The sequence below is a fragment of the Salvelinus fontinalis genome, unplaced genomic scaffold (genome assembly GCF_029448725.1).
Source record: "Salvelinus fontinalis isolate EN_2023a unplaced genomic scaffold, ASM2944872v1 scaffold_0294, whole genome shotgun sequence".
NCBI lineage: Eukaryota > Metazoa > Chordata > Actinopteri > Salmoniformes > Salmonidae > Salvelinus > Salvelinus fontinalis.
The window spans coordinates 40,528-59,438 of NW_026600503.1; the positions used below are offsets into that span (position 1 = coordinate 40,528).

The window sequence follows — 18,911 nt, forward strand, 5'->3', positions numbered from 1 at the left end:
CCTGACAGTCACCAGTCCTAATCCTCTGACATGTTACTACTGTACCCTGACAGAGTCACCAGTCCTAATCCTCTGACATGTTACTACTGTACCCTGACAGTCACCAGTCCTAATCCTCTGACATGTTACTACTGTACCCTGACAGTCACCAGTCCTAATCCTCTGACATGTTACTACTATACCCTGACAGTCACCAGTCCTAATCCTCTGACATGTTACTACTGTACCCTGACAGTCACCAGTCCTAATCCTCTGACATGTTACTACTGTACCCTGACAGTCACCAGTCCTAATCCTCTGACATGTTACTACTGTACCCTGACAGTCACCAGTCCTAATCCTCTGACATGTTACTACTGTACCCTGACAGTCACCAGTCCTAATCCTCTGACATGTTACTACTGTACCCTGACAGAGTCACCAGTCCTAATCCTCTGACATGTTACTACTGTACCCTGACAGAGTCACCAGTCCTAATCCTCTGACATGTTACTACTGTACCCTGACAGAGTCACCAGTCCTAATCCTCTGACATGTTACTACTGTACCCTGACAGTCACCAGTCCTAATCCTCTGACATGTTACTACTGTACCCTGACAGTCACCAGTCCTAATCCTCTGACATGTTACTACTGTACCCTGACAGTCACCAGTCCTAATCCTCTGACATGTTACTACTGTACCCTGACAGTCACCAGTCCTAATCCTCTGACATGTTACTACTGTACCCTGACAGTCACCAGTCCTAATCCTCTGACATGTTACTACTGTACCCTGACAGTCACCAGTCCTAATCCTCTGACATGTTACTACTGTACCCTGACAGTCACCAGTCCTAATCCTCTGACATGTTACTACTGTACCCTGACAGTCACCAGTCCTAATCCTCTGACATGTTACTACTATACCCTGACAGTCACCAGTCCTAATCCTCTGACATGTTACTACTGTACCCTGACAGAGTCACCAGTCCTAATCCTCTGACATGTTACTACTGTACCCTGACAGAGTCACCAGTCCTAATCCTCTGACATGTTACTACTGTACCCTGACAGAGTCACCAGTCCTAATCCTCTGACATGTTACTACTGTACCCTGACAGTCACCAGTCCTAATCCACTGACATGTTACTACTGTACCCTGACAGAGTCACCAGTCCTAATCCTCTGACACGTTACTACTGTACCCTGACAGTCACCAGTCCTAATCCTCTGACATGTTACTACTGTACCCTGACAGTCACCAGTCCTAATCCTCTGACATGTTACTACTGTACCCTGACAGTCACCAGTCCTAATCCTCTGACATGTTACTACTGTACCCTGACAGAGTCACCAGTCCTAATCCTCTAACATGTTACTACTGTACCCTGACAGAGTCACCAGTCCTAATCCTCTGACATGTTACTACTGTACCCTGACAGAGTCACCAGTCCTAATCCTCTGACATGTTACTACTGTACCCTGACAGAGTCACCAGTCCTAATCCACTGACATGTTACTACTATACCCTGACAGAGTCACCAGTCCTAATCCTCTGACATGTTACTACTGTACCCTGACAGAGTCACCAGTCCTAATCCACTGACATGTTACTACTGTACCCTGACAGAGTCACCAGTCCTAATCCTCTGACATGTTACTACTGTACCCTGACAGAGTCACCAGTCCTAATCCTCTGACATGTTACTACTGTACCCTGACAGAGTCACCAGTCTTTGGTCCTTTGTGTGGAAGCCAACAGATCATCATTACCACCTGGTGGAGTCCCTGACCTGAGTAGGATCATCCTCCACCATCCTTCACTTCTCCCTCATCCCCCTCTCCTCCACCCCCCCTCCATCCACCCCCTGTTAAAGTCATCCCCCTCTCTTCCGCCCCCCTCCATCCTGCTCATTTTAAAGTCATCCCCCCTCCTCCAGCCCCTTCCATCCTGCCCCTGTTAAAGTCATCCCCCTCCATCCAGACCCTGTTAAAGTCATCACCCTCTCCTCCAGCCCCCTCCATCCAGACCCTGTTAAAGTCATCACCCTCTACTCCACCCCCTCTATCCTGCCCCTGTTAGTCATCACCTTCTCCTCCAGCCCCCTCCATCCTACCCTGTTAAAGTCATCCCCCTCCATCCAGACCCTGTTAAAGTCATCACCCTCCACTCCACCCCCCCCCCCCCCATCCTGCCCCTTTTAAAGTCATCACCCTCTCCTCCAGCCCCCTCCATCCAGACCCTGTTAAAGTCATCACCCTCTACTCCACCCCCCCCCCCCCTCCATCCTGCCCCTTTTAAAGTCATCACCCTCTCCTCCAGCCCCCTCCATCCAGACCCTGTTAAAGTCATCACCCTCTGTCATCCTCTGGGGAGATAACACAGAGGCCAGGCTGACTGGGCCCTTTTGACTGCTCATAGCCTAACTGTGGGGGTGGGAAGAGGGGACAGGGAGAGGGAAGGAGAGCTTTTTCTGAACATGTTATCTTACTTCTTTTAGCCAGTAGTATTTCCAATTGCTTAGCTTATAGATTATTGCAGTTATATTTTTGTGGTAATGGAAAAAAGTCAGAGGAATGTGTTCATAATAAAAAACAGGAGTACAGTGGGGCAAAAAAGTATTCAGTCAGCCACTAATTGTGCAAGTTCTCCCACTTAAAAAGATGAGAGAGGCCTGTAATTTTCATCATAGGTACACTTCAACTATGACAGACAAAATGAGAAAAAAAATCCAGAAAATCACATTGTAGGATTTTTTATGAATTTATTTGCAAATTATGGTGGAAAATAAGTATTTGGTCACCTACAAACAAGCAAGATTTCTGGCTCTCACAGACCTGTAACTTCTTCTTTAAGAGGCTCCTCTGTCCTCCACTCGTTACCTGTATTAATGGCACCTGTTTGAACTTGTTATCAGTATAAAAGACACCTGTCCACAACCTCAAACAGTCACACTCATAACTCCACTATGGCCAAGACCAAAGAGCTATCAAAGGACACCAGAAACACAATTGTAGACCTGCACCAGGCTGGGAAGACTGAATCTGCAATAGGTAAGCAGCTTGGTTTGAAGAAATCAACTGTGGGAGCAATTATTAGGAAATGTAAGACATACAAGACCACTGATAATCTCCCTCGATCTGGGGCTCCACGCAAGATCTCACCCCTTGGGGTCAAAATGATCACATGAACGGTGAGCAAAAATCCCAGAACCACACAGGGGGGCCTAGTGAATGACCTGCAGAGAGCTGGGACCAAAGTAACAAAGCCTACCATCAGTAACACACTATGCCGCCAGGGACTCAAATCCTGCAGTACAAGACGTGCCCCCCTGCTTAAGCCAGTACATGTCCAGGCCCGTCTGAAGTTTGCTAGAGAGCATTTGGATGATCCAGAAGAAGATTGGGAGAATGTCATATGGTCAGATGAAACCAAAATAGAACTTTTTGGTAAAAACTCAACTCGTCATGTTTGGAGAACAAAGAATGCTGAGTTACATCCAAAGAACACCATACCTACTGTGAAGCATGGGGGTGGAAACATCATGCTTTGGGGCTGTTTTTCTGCAAAGGGACCAGGACGACTGATCCGTGTAAAGGACAGAATGAATGGGGCCATGTATCGTGAGATTTTGAGTGAAAACCTCCTTCCATCAGCAAGGGCATTAAAGATGAAACGTGGCTGGGTCTTTCAGCATGACAATGATCCCAAACACACCGCCCGGGCAACGAAGGAGTGGCTTTGTAAGAAGCATTTCAAGGTCCTGGAGTGGCCTAGCCAGTCTCCAGATCTCAACCCCATAGAAAATCTTTGGAGGGAGTTGAAAGTCCGTGTTGCCCAGCAACAGCCCCAAAACATCACTGCTCTAGAGGAGATCTGCATAGAGGAATGGGCCAAAATACCAGCAACAGTGTGTGAACACCTTGTGAAGACTTACAGAAAACGTTTGACCTCTGTCATTGCCAACAAAGGGTATATAACAAAGTATTGAGATAAACTTTTGTCATTGACCAAATACTTATTTTCCACCATAATTTGCAAATAAATTCATTACAAATCCTACAATGTGATTTTCTGGATTTTTTTTTCTGATTTTGTCTGTCATAGTCAAAGTGTACCTATGATGAAAATTACAGGCCTCTCTCATATTTTTAAGTGGGAGAAATTGCACAATTGGTGGCTGACTAAATACTTTTTTGCCACACTGTATGTTCACTGTAATATACCAGGAGTATGTTCACTGTAATATACCAGGAGTATGTTCACTGTAATATACTAGGAGTATGTTCACTGTAATATACTAGGAGTATGTTCACTGTAATATACTAGGAGTATGTTCACTGTAATATACCAGGAGTATGTTCACTGTAATATACCAGGAGTATATTCACTGTAATATACTAAGATTATGTTCACTGTAATATACCAGGAGTATATTCACTGTAATATACTAAGATTATGTTCACTGTAATATACCAGGAGTATATTCACTGTAATATACTAAGATTATGTTCACTGTAATATACCAGGAGTATGTTCACTGTAATATACCAGGAGTATGTTCACTGTAATATACTAGGAGTATGTTCACTGTAATATACTAGGAGTATGTTCACTGTAATATACTAGGAGTATGTTCACTGTAATATACTAGGAGTATGTTCACTGTAATATACTAGGAGTATGTTCACTGTAATATACTAGGAGTATGTTCACTGTAATATACTAGGAGTATGTTCACTGTAATATACTAGGAGTATGTTCACTGTAATATACTAGGAGTATGTTCACTGTAATATACCAGGAGTATGTTCACTGTAATATACCAGGAGTATGTTCACTGTAATATACCAGGAGTATGTTCACTGTAATATACTAGGAGTATGTTCACTGTAATATACTAGGAGTATGTTCACTGTAATATACTAGGAGTATGTTCACTGTAATATACTAGGAGTATGTTCACTGTAATATACTAGGAGTATGTTCACTGTAATATACTAGGAGTATGTTCACTGTAATATACTAGGAGTATGTTCACTGTAATATACTAGGAGTATGTTCACTGTAATATACCAGGAGTATGTTCACTGTAATATACCAGGAGTATGTTCACTGTAATATACCAGGAGTATGTTCACTGTAATATACTAGGAGTATGTTCACTGTAATATACTAGGAGTATGTTCACTGTAATATACTAGGAGTATGTTCACTGTAATATACTAGGAGTATGTTCACTGTAATATACTAGGAGTATGTTCACTGTAATATACTAGGAGTATGTTCACTGTAATATACTAGGAGTATGTTCACTGTAATATACTAGGAGTATGTTCACTGTAATATACTAGGAGTATGTTCACTGTAATATACTAGGAGTATGTTCACTGTAATATACTAGGAGTATGTTCACTGTAATATACTAGGAGTATGTTCACTGTAATATACTAGGAGTATGTTCACTGTAATATACTAGGAGTATGTTCACTGTAATATACTAGGAGTATGTTCACTGTAATATACTAGGAGTATGTTCACTGTAATATACTAGGAGTATGTTCACTGTAATATACCAGGACTATGTTCACTGTAATATACCAGGACTATGTTCACTGTAATATACCAGGAGTATGTTCACTGTAATATACCAGGAGTATGTTCACTGTAATATACTAGGAGTATGTTCACTGTAATATACTAGGAGTATGTTCACTGTAATATACTAGGAGTATGTTCACTGTAATATACTAGGAGTATGTTCACTGTAATATACTAGGAGTATGTTCACTGTAATATACTAGGAGTATGTTCACTGTAATATACCAGGAGTATGTTCACTGTAATATACTAGGAGTATGTTCACTGTAATATACTAGGAGTATGTTCACTGTAATATACTAGGAGTATGTTCACTGTAATATACTAGGAGTATGTTCACTGTAATATACCAGGAGTATGTTCACTGTAATACACCAGGTGTATGTTCACTGTAATATACTAGGAGTATGTTCACTGTAATATACTAGGAGTATTTCCAAACTGCTGTATTATACTTGTATGATTGATAACTTTCCATATTATCTGATGAGCTGATTAAATGAGCTGAAGAAAAGCTTAATGGTCAGAGAAATAGAGTGCTAACCAGATGGTAATTGTCCTAGTCTCGTCTCTGGACTCATCACTCACTATGAACTATATACAACATGCTCTTATTAGAATATAGCAAAATAGTGTCATTTAACCAATGTAGTTGGGAGAGGCTATACGGATGCTCCTGGTGCTCACAACTATGAGGTATGTTGCTAAGCTGAGAGGCACAAATTTAAGCTAAGATAGCTAGTTGTCTCCCAATGTAGTTAGTTATATGTTACCTGATCTGACATATTCGTTATGTCACATAGCATGTTTAGGGTAAGAAACAGAAATATCATAAAACTAGGTTGTAAATATGGGTGAATGAAAAGAGTTAAAGCTATAGATACAATGGTCTTCTGAGCTCAGCTTGATGATAGTGTTGTCTAATGGGTGAGTGGCATGTCTAGATTCTTTATTATCCCACATATCTAAAGTAGAGTAGAGTCTTTATTATCCCACATCTCTAGAGTAGAGTAGAGTCTTTATTATCCCACATATCTAGAGTAGAGTCTTTATTATCTCACATATCTAGAGTAGAGTCTTTATTATCTCACATATCTAGAGTAGAGTAGAGTCTTTATTATCCCACATATCTAGAGTAGAGTCTTTATTATCCCACATATCTAGAGTAGAGTAGAGTCTTTATTATCCCACATATCTAGAGTAGAGTAGAGTCTTTATTATCCCACATATCTAGAGTAGAGTCTTTATTATCCCACATATCTAGAGTAGAGTAGAGTCTTTATAATCCCACATATCTAGAGTAGAGTAGAGTCTTTATTATCCCACATATCTAGAGTAGAGTCTTTATTATCCCACATATCTAGAGTAGAGTAGAGTCTTTATAATCCCACATATCTAAAGTAGAGTAGAGTCTTTATTATCCCACATATCTAGAGTAGAGTCTTTATTATCCCACAAATCTAGAGTAGAGTAGAGTCTTTATAATCCCACATATCTAAAGTAGAGTAGAGTCTTTATTATCCCACATATCTAGAGTAGAGTAGAGTCTTTATAATCCCACATATCTAAAGTAGAGTAGAGTCTGTATTATCCCACATATCTAGAGTAGAGTCTTTATTATCCCACAAATCTAGAGTAGAGTCTTTATTATCCCACATATCTAGAGTAGAGTCTTTATTATCCCACATATATAGATTAGAGTCTTTATTATCCCACATATCTAGAGTAGAGTAGTCTTTATTATCCCACATATCTAAAGTAGAGTAGAGTCTTTATTATCCCACATATCTAGATTAGAGTATTTATTATCCCACATATCTAGAATAGAGTCTTTATTATCCCACATATCTAGAGTAGAGTAGAGTCTTTATTGTCCCAATTATCTAGAGTAGAGTAGAGTCTTTATTATCCCAAATATCTAGAGTAGAGTAGAGTCTTTATTATCCCACATATCTAGAGTAGAGTAGAGTCTTTATTATCCCACACATCTAAAGTAGAGTAGAGTCTTTATTATCCCACAGCGAAAGAGGAACGGCGACGATGCGAGGGGACACGGCTAGCACGGAAACCCGAGAGTTAGCTCCAAAAATATTTTTGGGGGGAGGCACACGAGGAGAGTGGCAGAGTCAGGGTTCAGACCTGAGCCAACTCCTTGTGCTAACCGTGTGGAGCGTGTGACTTGTCAGGCACCGTGTTATGCAGTGATGCGCACGGTGTCTCCAGTGCGCATTCATAGCCCGGTGCGCTCTATTCCAGCTCCCCGCATTGGCCGTGCTAGAATGGGCATCCAGCCAGGACGGATGGTGCCGGGTCAGCGCTCCTGGTCTCCAGTACACCTCCTTGGACCAGGATATCCTGCGCCGGCTCTGCGCACTGTGTCTCTGGTGCGTCTGCACAGCCCAGTGCGTCCTGTGCCAGCGCCCCGCATTTGCAGGGCAAAAATAAACATCCAGCCAGGACGGGTTGTGCCAGCTCTCCGCTTCAGACCTCCAGTGCGCCTCCACAGTCCAGTACGTCCTGTGCCTCCTCCTCGCACTCGCCCTGAGGTGCGTGTCTTCAGCCCGGTGCCACCTGTACCGGTCCCACGCATCAGGCCTCCAGTGCGCCTCCACAGTCCAGTACGTCCTGTGCCTCCTCCCTGCACTCTCTCTGAGGTGCGTGTCTTCAGCCTGGTGCCACCTGTACCGGTCCCGCGCATCAGGCCTCCAGTGCGCCTCCACTGGCCAGAGCTTCCGGCGACAGTTCCCAGTCCAGAGCTTCCGGCGACAGTTCCCAGTCCAGAGCTTCCGGCGGCAGTTCCCAGTCCAGAGCTTCCGGCGACAGTTCCCAGTCCAGAGCTTCCGGCGACAGTTCCCAGTCCAGAGCTTCCGGCGACAGTTCCCAGTCCAGAGCTTCCGGCGACAGTTCCCAGTCCAGAGCTTCCGGCGACAGTTCCCAGTCCAGAGCTTCCGGCGACAGTTCCCAGTCCAGAGCTTCCGGCGACAGTTCCCAGTCCAGAGCTTCCGGCGACAGTTCCCAGTCCAGAGCTTCCGGCGACAGTTCCCAGTCCAGAGCTTCCGGCGACAGTTCCCAGTCCAGAGCTTCCGGCAACAGTTCCCAGTCCAGAGCTTCCGGCAACGTTTCGGTTTTCCCTCTTTGTTATTTTGTTTGAGTGTTTTGAGTATTACATTTATCATGAACACTTACCACACTGCGTTTTGGTCCACTCCTTCATACGACGATCGTTACACCTGCTGTATGTGATGTCACGGGGATGTTTTAATATAGAATATTGACCTATTAGTTTTAGTCCTGCTGTATGTGATGTCATGGGGATGTTTTAATATAGAATATTGACCTATTAGTTTTAGTCCTGCTGTATGTGATGTCACAGGGATGTTTTAATATATAATATTGACCTATTAGTTTTAGTCCTGCTGTATGTGATGTCACGGGGATGTTTTAATATATAATATTGACCTATTAGTTTTAGTCCTGCTGTATGTGATGTCATGGGGATGTTTAATATAGAATATTGACCTATTAGTTTTAGTCCTGCTGTATGTGATGTCATGGGGATGTTTAATTATAATGTTGTTTGATTTCATTCAAGTCAAGAATCACTTTATAATGGATGTTTTTCTTTTCAGATACCACAATATTCATCCCCTCTTTCAACGGCACGTCGTACCTGGAGCTGCCTCCGCTTGCCTCTCTGCTGCAGTCTCCTGGTGCCAACGCTGATCCATCTCACCCTGCCAAAGACACCACTGTTACCCTGTATCTGACTGTCAAAACCAGAGCTACACAGGGCACCATCCTCTACAGTACGTACAAGCATGGCATTCCACTTTTGTATCCTTTGTTTAATCAGGAGGTTACGTTGAGATTTGAGAATCCCTTTTACAAAGGAGAACTGAAAACAACATGATATCAGCAAAACCCAGAAACACAATGCACCAATACAGTACAAAGTACAATGGCGACAAGAGCTTCGGATCGATGTTTTCTGGAGCTACCAGAGAAGATTAAGGTGCAATAAAGTAGGAAGGTGATTAAGCCTTTAGTCTTTCAATGTATATGATTTTGAATGTTTAATTTGTCTTATCGTTTTCTCTAAATCAAGCTGCAAATCTGTTATGAACATTCATAATGTTAAATAAGCTATGTTCATGAGTTCCATTATCAGATAACATTGTTGTGAGAATACAGTTAAACTATATTAATTATTAAACAATGAGGCAATGAGGAGAATTAGGCTGACACAAGGAATATAAATAAAAGATGAATCGTTTGCAGCAAAGTACTGAAGGAAAGACCAGAATGATCTTTCTTGGTAGCACTTTACTTGACACCCAGTGTCATAACATGTTATGACACGGTCCTAACCATGTCATAATATGTCATAACAGCTGACATAACCTGTCAAAATATGGTCATAACACTGTCATGACCCATATACTTACATCTGTTGTGACATATATTGCGTTATTTTATGGCTGGTAATGACACCTACATAAGAGTGTCAAAACCCACATTTATTCAAATGTCTTTTTCCCTGCCAAGAAGTTCTCTTTCGTTTGAAAGTTTCTTAAGTCCTTTGTTGGTGTTGTAAATCATTTTTTACAGACATTTTTTCCCCAACATATTTTAAATAACATGTAGAAAATACACTTTGACACTGTCAAGAAGCATTATGACCATCATAATCATATAAGCCAGATAGGCCTGTCATGTACATATCCGTATGTCAGTCATCAGTCTAAAAGAGGATGTCTTGTCCTGCTCCTGAAATCTGCTCCTGCATTCATCCCAGTCACCAGAAACAGAGAACTGGGATAGGTGCATGTCCGACATCAATCTGTCCATAATTACAGTACAATTGTAATTTAATATGGGTAATTAAATATAAAATATAAACATACTGTTGACACGTAGGCTATGGTGTAATGGAATGTTTTGCTTTGTGGGCTTTAACACTCTTATGTAGGTGTCATAACCAGCCATAAAATAACTCAATATATGTCACACAGGTCTAAATATATGTGTCATGACAGTGTTATTACCAGTTATGTCAGCTGTTATGACATGTTATGACATGGTTATGACGCTGGGTGTCAAGTAAAGTGTTAGCTCTTTTTGAGTATCAAACCCTAGGTCACGCTGTTTACAGTAAACAGTTAACACCAATTATTACTCTGAGATGTAGTTTTTCATGGATTTATTTTTCTGGAAACACTTTGTTTGAAATGTACATCCTATATTTAAACAGCTCAAATTAAGTGTTACCAATTCATCAAAGAAAAACAGTGTTTTAACGTGATTGTTGAATGTGGACAAAGTCTTTTTAGGTGGACCGTAGATGCAGCGTAGTGGGTTTGATTCCCGTGACCGCCTGTTTGTAAAATGTATTCACGCACGATGCACTATATACCATGTTCACAAAAATGTATGTACTCACTTTACTGTGGGTCGCTATGGAAACTTCAGAAGACAAGGAAAAGCTGCCCACTCCAAGAGCTCTGATACAATCATGTATTATTCACCAATGTTTCAACAGCAAGCTGTCTTCAGGATTTCATTGGACTTGTGCAGGTGTTTGTAATCATGACCGACAGTGGCATGATAACATTGGTCAATTTATAAATATCCATAATACATATAAAAAAACATGAATGGATATCAGACGATCATAGAGACATTTTCATCATAATTAAACACAATATTATTTACAAAGACACAATAATCACAGGAATGGTTTCAGATCAAAGTCAATGTGTGATTTGTTTTTTGCAGGTTCTTTTGATTCAACAGAATTGGTTATAACGGTGTTTCAAGGGAAGCGTGTGACAGCTCTCAGCCCTCAACAAACTATTGCGATCAGTTGGTTTCCTGTAAAGATCTGTGCATAGGTCATAATCCTCACAAACATCAAAAGATCAAGGAAACTGATTTGACGTGCGTCAGATTGCATAGTGAATCTCAGGTGCTCCGAACAAGAGTTAAGAAAAGCATGGAACTCCTGGTTGCTTTGGATAATAATGCTAAATGGCATTAGTTATATTATTATAATAATTGTATTCAGGAATTGTATTGGTTGGAAAGATGTAAAGGAGAGTTACCCTACAGTAAAATTGTAGCAACTTTTTAATATATACTGAGTTGTAGTCCTGAGCATATCAAACATGAGGAACACTTTCCTAATATTGAGTTGCAATCCCCCCTTTTCCCCTCAGAACAGCCTCAGTTCGTCAGGGCATGGACCCTACAAGGTGTCAAAATCATTCCACAGGGATGCTGGCCCACGTTGACTCCAATGCTTCCCACAGTTGTGTCAAGTTGAATGGATGTCCTTTGGGTGGTGAACCATTCTTGATACACACAGACCCTATTGAGCATGAAAAACACAGCTGCATTGCATTTTTTGACACAAACCGGTGCACCTGGCACCTTCTACCAACCCTGTTCAAAGGCACTTCAATATTTTGTCTTGCTCATTCACCGTCTGAATGGCACACATATACAATCCATGTCTCAATTGTCTCATGGCTTAAAAATCCTTCTTTGTATTTGTATTTATTATGGATTTGCATGCAGCAGCTACTCTTCCTGGGATCCAGCAAAATTATAGCAATTTATACAATTTTAAAAACATTACAATACATTCCCTCAGGCCCCTACTCCACCACTACCACATATCTACAGTACTAAATCCATGTGTACGTGTGTATAGTACGTTATTGTGTATGCGTGTGTCTGTGCCAATGTTTGTGTTGCTTCACAGTCCATGCTGCTCCATAAGGTGTTTTTTTAATCTGTTTTTTAAATCAAATTTTACTGCTTGTACTGTGTGCCTCCCATAGTCTGTTCTGGACTTGGGGACTGTGAAGAGACCTCTTGTGGCATGTCTTGTGGGGTATGTATGGGTGTCCGAACTGTGTGCCGGTAGTTTAGACAGACCTCTTGTGGCATGTCTTGTGGGGTATGTATGGGTGTCCGAACTGTGTGCCGGTAGTTTAGACAGACCTCTTGTGGCATGTCTTGTGGGGTATGTATGGGTGTCTGAGCTGTGTGCCGGTAGTTTAAACAGACCTCTGGTGGCATGTCTTGTGGGGTATGTATGGGTGTCTGAGCTGTGTGCCGGTAGTTTAAACAGACCTCTGGTGGCATGTCTTGTGGGGGTATGTATGGGTGTCCGAACTGTGTGCCAGTAGTTCAAACAGACAGCTTCATGTATTCAACATGTCAATAACTCTCATCAATACACATAGTGATGAAGTGACTCTCTCTGCTGCCCTGTTCTGAGACAATTGCAATTTTCCTAAGTCCTTTTTTGTGGCACCTGACCACACGACTGAACAGTAGTCAAGGTGTGACAAAGGTGGGGCCTGTAGGACCTGCCTTGTTGATAGTGCTGTTAAGAATGTAGAGCAACGCTTTATTATGGACAGACTTCTCCCCATCCTAGCTACTGTTGTATCATTATGTTTTGACCATGACAGTTTACAATCCAGGGTTACTCCAAGCAGTTTTTTAAAAACTTTAACCTGTCTCCTCCCCTTCATCTGAACTGATTGAAGTGGATTTAACAAGTGATCATACAGTTGAAGTCGTTTACATACACCTTAGCCAAATACATTTCAACTCAGTTTTTCACAATTCCTGACATTTAATCCTAGTAAAGATTCCCTGTCTTAGGTCAGTTAGGATCACCACTTTATTTTAAGAATGTGAAATGTCAGAATAATAGTAGAGAGAATTATATATTTCAGCTTTTATTTCTTTCATCACATTCCCAGTGGGTCAGAAGTTTACATACACTCAATTAGTACTTGGTAGCATTGCCTTTAAATTGTTTAACTTGGGTCAAATGTTTCGGGTAGCCTTCCACAAGTTTCCCACAATAAGTTGGGGGAATTTTGACCCATTCCTCCTGACAGAGCTGGTGTAACTGAGTCAGGTTTGTAGGCCTCCTTGCTCGCTTTGTGATGGCCACTACAATATAAGCCATTTTGTCACAACTTTGGATGTATGCTTGGGGTCATTGTCCATTTCGAAGACCCATTTGCGACCAAGCTTTAACTTCCTGACGGATGTCTTGAGATGTTGCTTCAATATATCCACATAATTTTCATTCCTCATGAAGCCATCTATTTTGTGAAGTGCACCAGTCCCTCCTGCAGCAAAGCACCCCCACAACATGATGCTGCCACCCCTGTTCTTCACGGTTGGGATGGTGTTCCTCGGCTTACAAGCCTCCCCCTTTATCCTCCAAACATAACGATGGTCATTATGGCCAAACAGTTATATTTTTCTTTCATCAGACCAGAGGACATTTCTCCAAAAAGTACGATCTTTGTCCCCATGTGCAGTTGCAAACCGTAGTCTGTCTTTTATATGGCGGTTTTGGAGCAGTAGCTTCTTCCTTGCTGAGCAGCCTTTCAGGTTTTGTCAATATAGGACTTGTTTTATTTTGGATATAGATACTTTTATACCTGTTTCCTCCAGCATCTTCACAAGGTCCTTTGCTGTTGTTCTGGGATTGATTTGCACTTTTCGCACCAAAGTATGTTCGTCTCTAGGAGACAGAATGCGTCTCCTTCCTGAGCGGTATGACGGCTGCTTGGTCCCATGGTGTTTATACTTGCGTACTATTGTTTGTACGGATGAACATGGTACCTTCAAGCTTTTGGAAATTGCACCCAAGGATGAACCAGACTTGTGGAGGTTTACCATTTTTTTCTGAGGTCTTGGCTGATTTATTTTGATTTTCCCATGATGTCAAGCAAAGTGGCACTGAGTTTGAAGGTATGTCTTGAAATACATCCACAGGTCCACCTCCAATTGACATAAATGATGTCAATTAGCCTATCAGAAGCTTCTAAAGCTATGACATCATTTTCTGGAATTTTCCAAGCTGTTTAAAGGCACAGTCAACTTAGTGTATATAAACTTCTGACCCACTGGAGTTGGGATACAGTGAATGATAAGTGAAACAATCTGTCTGTTAACAATTGTTGGAAAAATTACTTGTGTCAAGCACAAGGTAGATGTCCTAACCGACTTGCCAAAACTATAGTTTGTTAACAAGAATTTGGTGGAGTGGTTGAAAAAATTTGTTTTAATGACTCCAACCTAAGTGTATGTAAACTTCTGATTTCAACTGTAGATTTCACCTGGTCAGTCTATGTCAAGGAAAGAGCAGATGTTCTTAATGTTGTGTATACTCTGTGTAAATTTTAGCAGATGCTTTTATACAAAGTCTCTCACAGTACAGTGAGTGCATACATCTGAGTGTAGCCTTTATGACCGCCAGCAGGAATCAAACCCGTGACCCTGGCGTTTCAAGCTTCACGCTCTTACCAGCTGAGCCACACTGGAGTTAATGGAACGGCAATTCTCAGCTGCAGATGAATCCCTTTGAAGCTACACAACGCATCCATTCCGGTCATGACTTCTCAGAGAGATTGGATGCGTCCCAAATATAACACACTATTCCCTATATAGTCCACCACTCTTGACCAGGCCCCATAGTGCACTACGTAGGGAATAGGGTGCCATTTGTGACACACAAAAGCCACCTGTTGCTGTGCGTCAGCTTTCAGTTGGTCACAAATCTATTCCGTCTTTTCCATGGAAACCAATGAGGTTGTGTTTAAAAATGTCCTCTTGTTAAGGTTAACAAGTTAGAGATATGCAATTCACTAACCACATCCATCCCTGGTATAAAGTCATACTTGGTATATACTGTTGGTCGCCATGGTTTCCCAGGACCTTTTAATGATAAGTTCATTTGTATTTATTTTTAAACTCTTTTATCCTTATGAGTTGTCAAGTCTTAAGATTAACAAGATATTGTACCTTTCAAAACTTTTAGGAATATTTCAGTCATTTTTTAAAGTACAAAGCATGTCTGGAAGAGAAGTGTCTTAACTCGGCAGCAATGAGAATACATCTTATTCCTCATTGCTGCTGCTGTTATTGGATGGGTAGATTGTTTTAATTATCCCATCCCATTTATCTTCACGCATTGACTGTGTCCCAAATGGCACCCTATTCCCTACATAGGGCACTATGTTTAACCAGAGACATACAGTATGGGCCCTGGTAAAAAAAACAGCAAAGTAGTGCACTAGGTGCCATTTGGACGCACATTGTTTAGCGAGGGACAAAATTACCGATTTTTCAAGAGACGGATTTCTCACTTTATATCTTAACCGATGCTGTTCTGACAGTGTTTTAGGTGAGTCTTAAATTACTATAGTCAGTGATAATGTAAATCCATTAAATATATATCCACAATACATTATGCGATCAGTCACTTTACCAACTGGGTGGTTTGTCATATACCATCATCACTGCATGGTTCACAATGTAAGCTGGGAGTTTATCACCAAACAGTCATTTGAAAAGTTCCAACAGTAGAGTTGGAGTTGGAAGAGAAACACTGCAGGGTATTGAGGTCTGACTTTCACTAATGGTTCCAACAGTGGAGTTGGAGTTGGGAGAGAAACACTGCAGGGCATCGAGGCCTGACTTTCACTAATGGTTCCAACAGTAGAGTTGGAGTTGGAAGAGAAACACTGCAGGGCATCGAGGCCTGACTTTCACTAATGGTTCCAACAGTAGAGTTGGAGTTGGAAGAGAAACACTGCAGGGTATCGAGGTCTGACTTTCACTAATGGTTCCAACAGTAGAGTTGGATTTGGGAGAGAAACACTGCAGGGCATCGAGGCCTGACTTTCACTAATGGTTCCAACAGTAGAGCTGGAAGAGAAACACTGCAGTGTATCGAGGCCTGACTTTCACTAATGGTTCCAACAGTAGAGTTGGAGTTGGAAGAGAAACACTGCAGGGCATCGAGGCCTGACTTTCACTAATGGTTCCAACAGTAGAGTTGGAGTTGGAAGAGAAACACTGCAGGGTATCGAGGTCTGACTTTCACTAATGGTTCCAACAGTAGAGTTGGATTTGGGAGAGAAACACTGCAGGGCATCGAGGCCTGACTTTCACTAATGGTTCCAACAGTAGAGTTGGAGTTGGAAGAGAAACACTGCAGGGTATCGAGGTCTGACTTTCACTAATGGTTCCAACAGTAGAGTTGGATTTGGGAGAGAAACACTGCAGGGCATCGAGGCCTGACTTTCACTAATGGTTCCAACAGTAGAGCTGGAAGAGAAACACTGCAGTGCATCGAGGCCTGACTTTCACTAATGGTTCCAACAGTGGAGTTGGAGTTGGGAGAGAAACACTGCAGGGCATCGAGGCCTGACTTTCACTAATGGTTCCAACAGTGGAGTTGGGGTTGGGAGAGAAACACTGCAGGGCATCGAGGCCTGACTTTCACTAATGGTTCCAACAGTAGAGTTGGAGTTGGGAGAGAAACACTGCAGGGCATCGAGGCCTGACTTTCACTAATGGTTCCAACAGTAGAGTTGGAGTTGGGAGAGAAACACTGCAAGGTATCGAGGCCTGACTTTCACTAATGGTTCCAACAGTGGAGTTGGATTTGGGAGAGAAACACTGCAGGGCATCGAGGCCTGATTTTCACTAATGGTTCCAACAGTAGAGTTGGAGTTGGGAGAGAAACACTGCAGGGCATCGAGGCCTGACTTTCACTAATGGTTCCAACAGTGGAGTTGGAGTTGGGAGAGAAACACTGCAGGGCATCGAGGCCTGACTTTCACTAATGGTTCCAACAGTGGAGTTGGAGTTGGGAGAGAAACACTGCAAGGTATCGAGGCCTGACTTTCACTAATGGTTCCAACAGTGGAGTTGGATTTGGGAGAGAAACACTGCAGGGCATCGAGGCCTGATTTTCACTAATGGTTCCAACAGTAGAGTTGGAGTTGGGAGAGAAACACTGCAGGGCATCGAGGCCTGACTTTCACTAATGTTTCCTTTGTCCCTATAGGAGCTGTGCGTTAGGGTCTCAGAGTCTCCTGCCTCTACAATTCACACACAAAATAAACCTAAACCATTCTGTGCTCAGTAGTGATGTGTTTTCCAACCTCATTATTTGTTGTTAGATTGGGTTTTTCCTTCCCAATTGTACACATTGTGTAGAATAGCACTAAGAGGACAGGGTTATAAATCCTTCACATCCTTTAGGTATTGTGTAGAATAGCACTAAGAGGACAGGGGTATAAATCCTTCACATCCTTTAGGTATTGTGTAGAATAGCACTAACAGGACAGAAGTATAAATCCTTCACATCCTTTAGGTATTGTGTAGAAAAGCACTGAGAGGACAGGGGTTATAAATCCTTCACATCCTTTAGGTATTGTGTAGAATAGCACTAAGAGAACAGGGGTTATACATCCTTCACATCCTTTAGGTATTGTAAATCCTTCACATCCTTTAGGTATTGTGTAGAATAGCACTAAGAGAACAGGGGTTATAAATCCTTCACATCCTTTAGGTATTGTGTAGAATAGCACTAAGAGGACAGGGTTATAAATCCTTCACATCCTTTAGGTATTATAAATCCTTCACATCCTTTAGGTATTGTGTAGAATAGCACTAAGAGAACAGGGGTTATAAATCCTTCACATCCTTTAGGTATTGTTTAGAATAGCACTAAGAGGACAAGGGTTATAAATCCTTCACATCCTTTAGGTATTATAAATCCTTCACATCCTTTAGGTATTGTGTAGAATAGCACTAAGATGACAGGGGTTATAAATCCTTCACATCCTTTAGGTATTGTGTAGAATAACACTAAGAGGACAAGGGTTATAAATCCTTCACATCCTTTAGGTATTATAAATCCTTCACATCCTTTAGGTATTGTGTAGAATAGCACTGAGAGAACAGGGGTTATAAATCCTTCACATCCTTTAGGTATTGTGTAGAATAGCACTAAGAGGACAGGGGGTATAAATCCTTCACATCCTTTAGGTATTATAAATCCTTCACATCCTTTAGGTATTGTGTAGAATAGAACTGAGAGAACAGGGGTTATAAATCCTTCACATCCTTTAGGTATTGTTTAGAATAGCACTAAGAGAACAGGGGTTATAAATCCTTCACATCCTTTAGGTATTGTTTAGAATAGCACTAAGAGGACAAGGGTTATACATCCTTCACATCCTTTAGGTATTATAAATCCTTCACATCCTTTAGGTATTGTGTAGAATAGCACTAAGAGGACAGGGGTTATACATCCTTCACATCCTTTAGGTATTGTGTAGAATAGCACTAAGAGGACAAGGGTTATAAATCCTTCACATCCTTTAGGTATTGTGTAGAATAGCACTGAGAGGACAGGGGTTATACATCCTTCGCATCCTTTAGGTATTGTGTAGAATAGCACTAAGAGGACAAGGGTTATAAATCCTTCACATCCT

The 18,911-nt window shown here is 41.7% G+C and overlaps 1 protein-coding gene across 1 annotated transcript in view; it reads left to right on the top strand.

Annotated features, from left to right (window-relative positions):
- The window catches only part of LOC129845398 (protein eyes shut homolog), a 201,992-nt gene that overhangs the window by 24,417 nt on the left and 158,664 nt on the right, over nt 1–18,911 (top strand). The window contains exon 3 of the mRNA XM_055913310.1: nt 9,213–9,389. Coding sequence (XP_055769285.1) covers nt 9,213–9,389 — 177 coding nt within the window. The remainder of the gene's footprint in view (nt 1–9,212; nt 9,390–18,911) is intronic.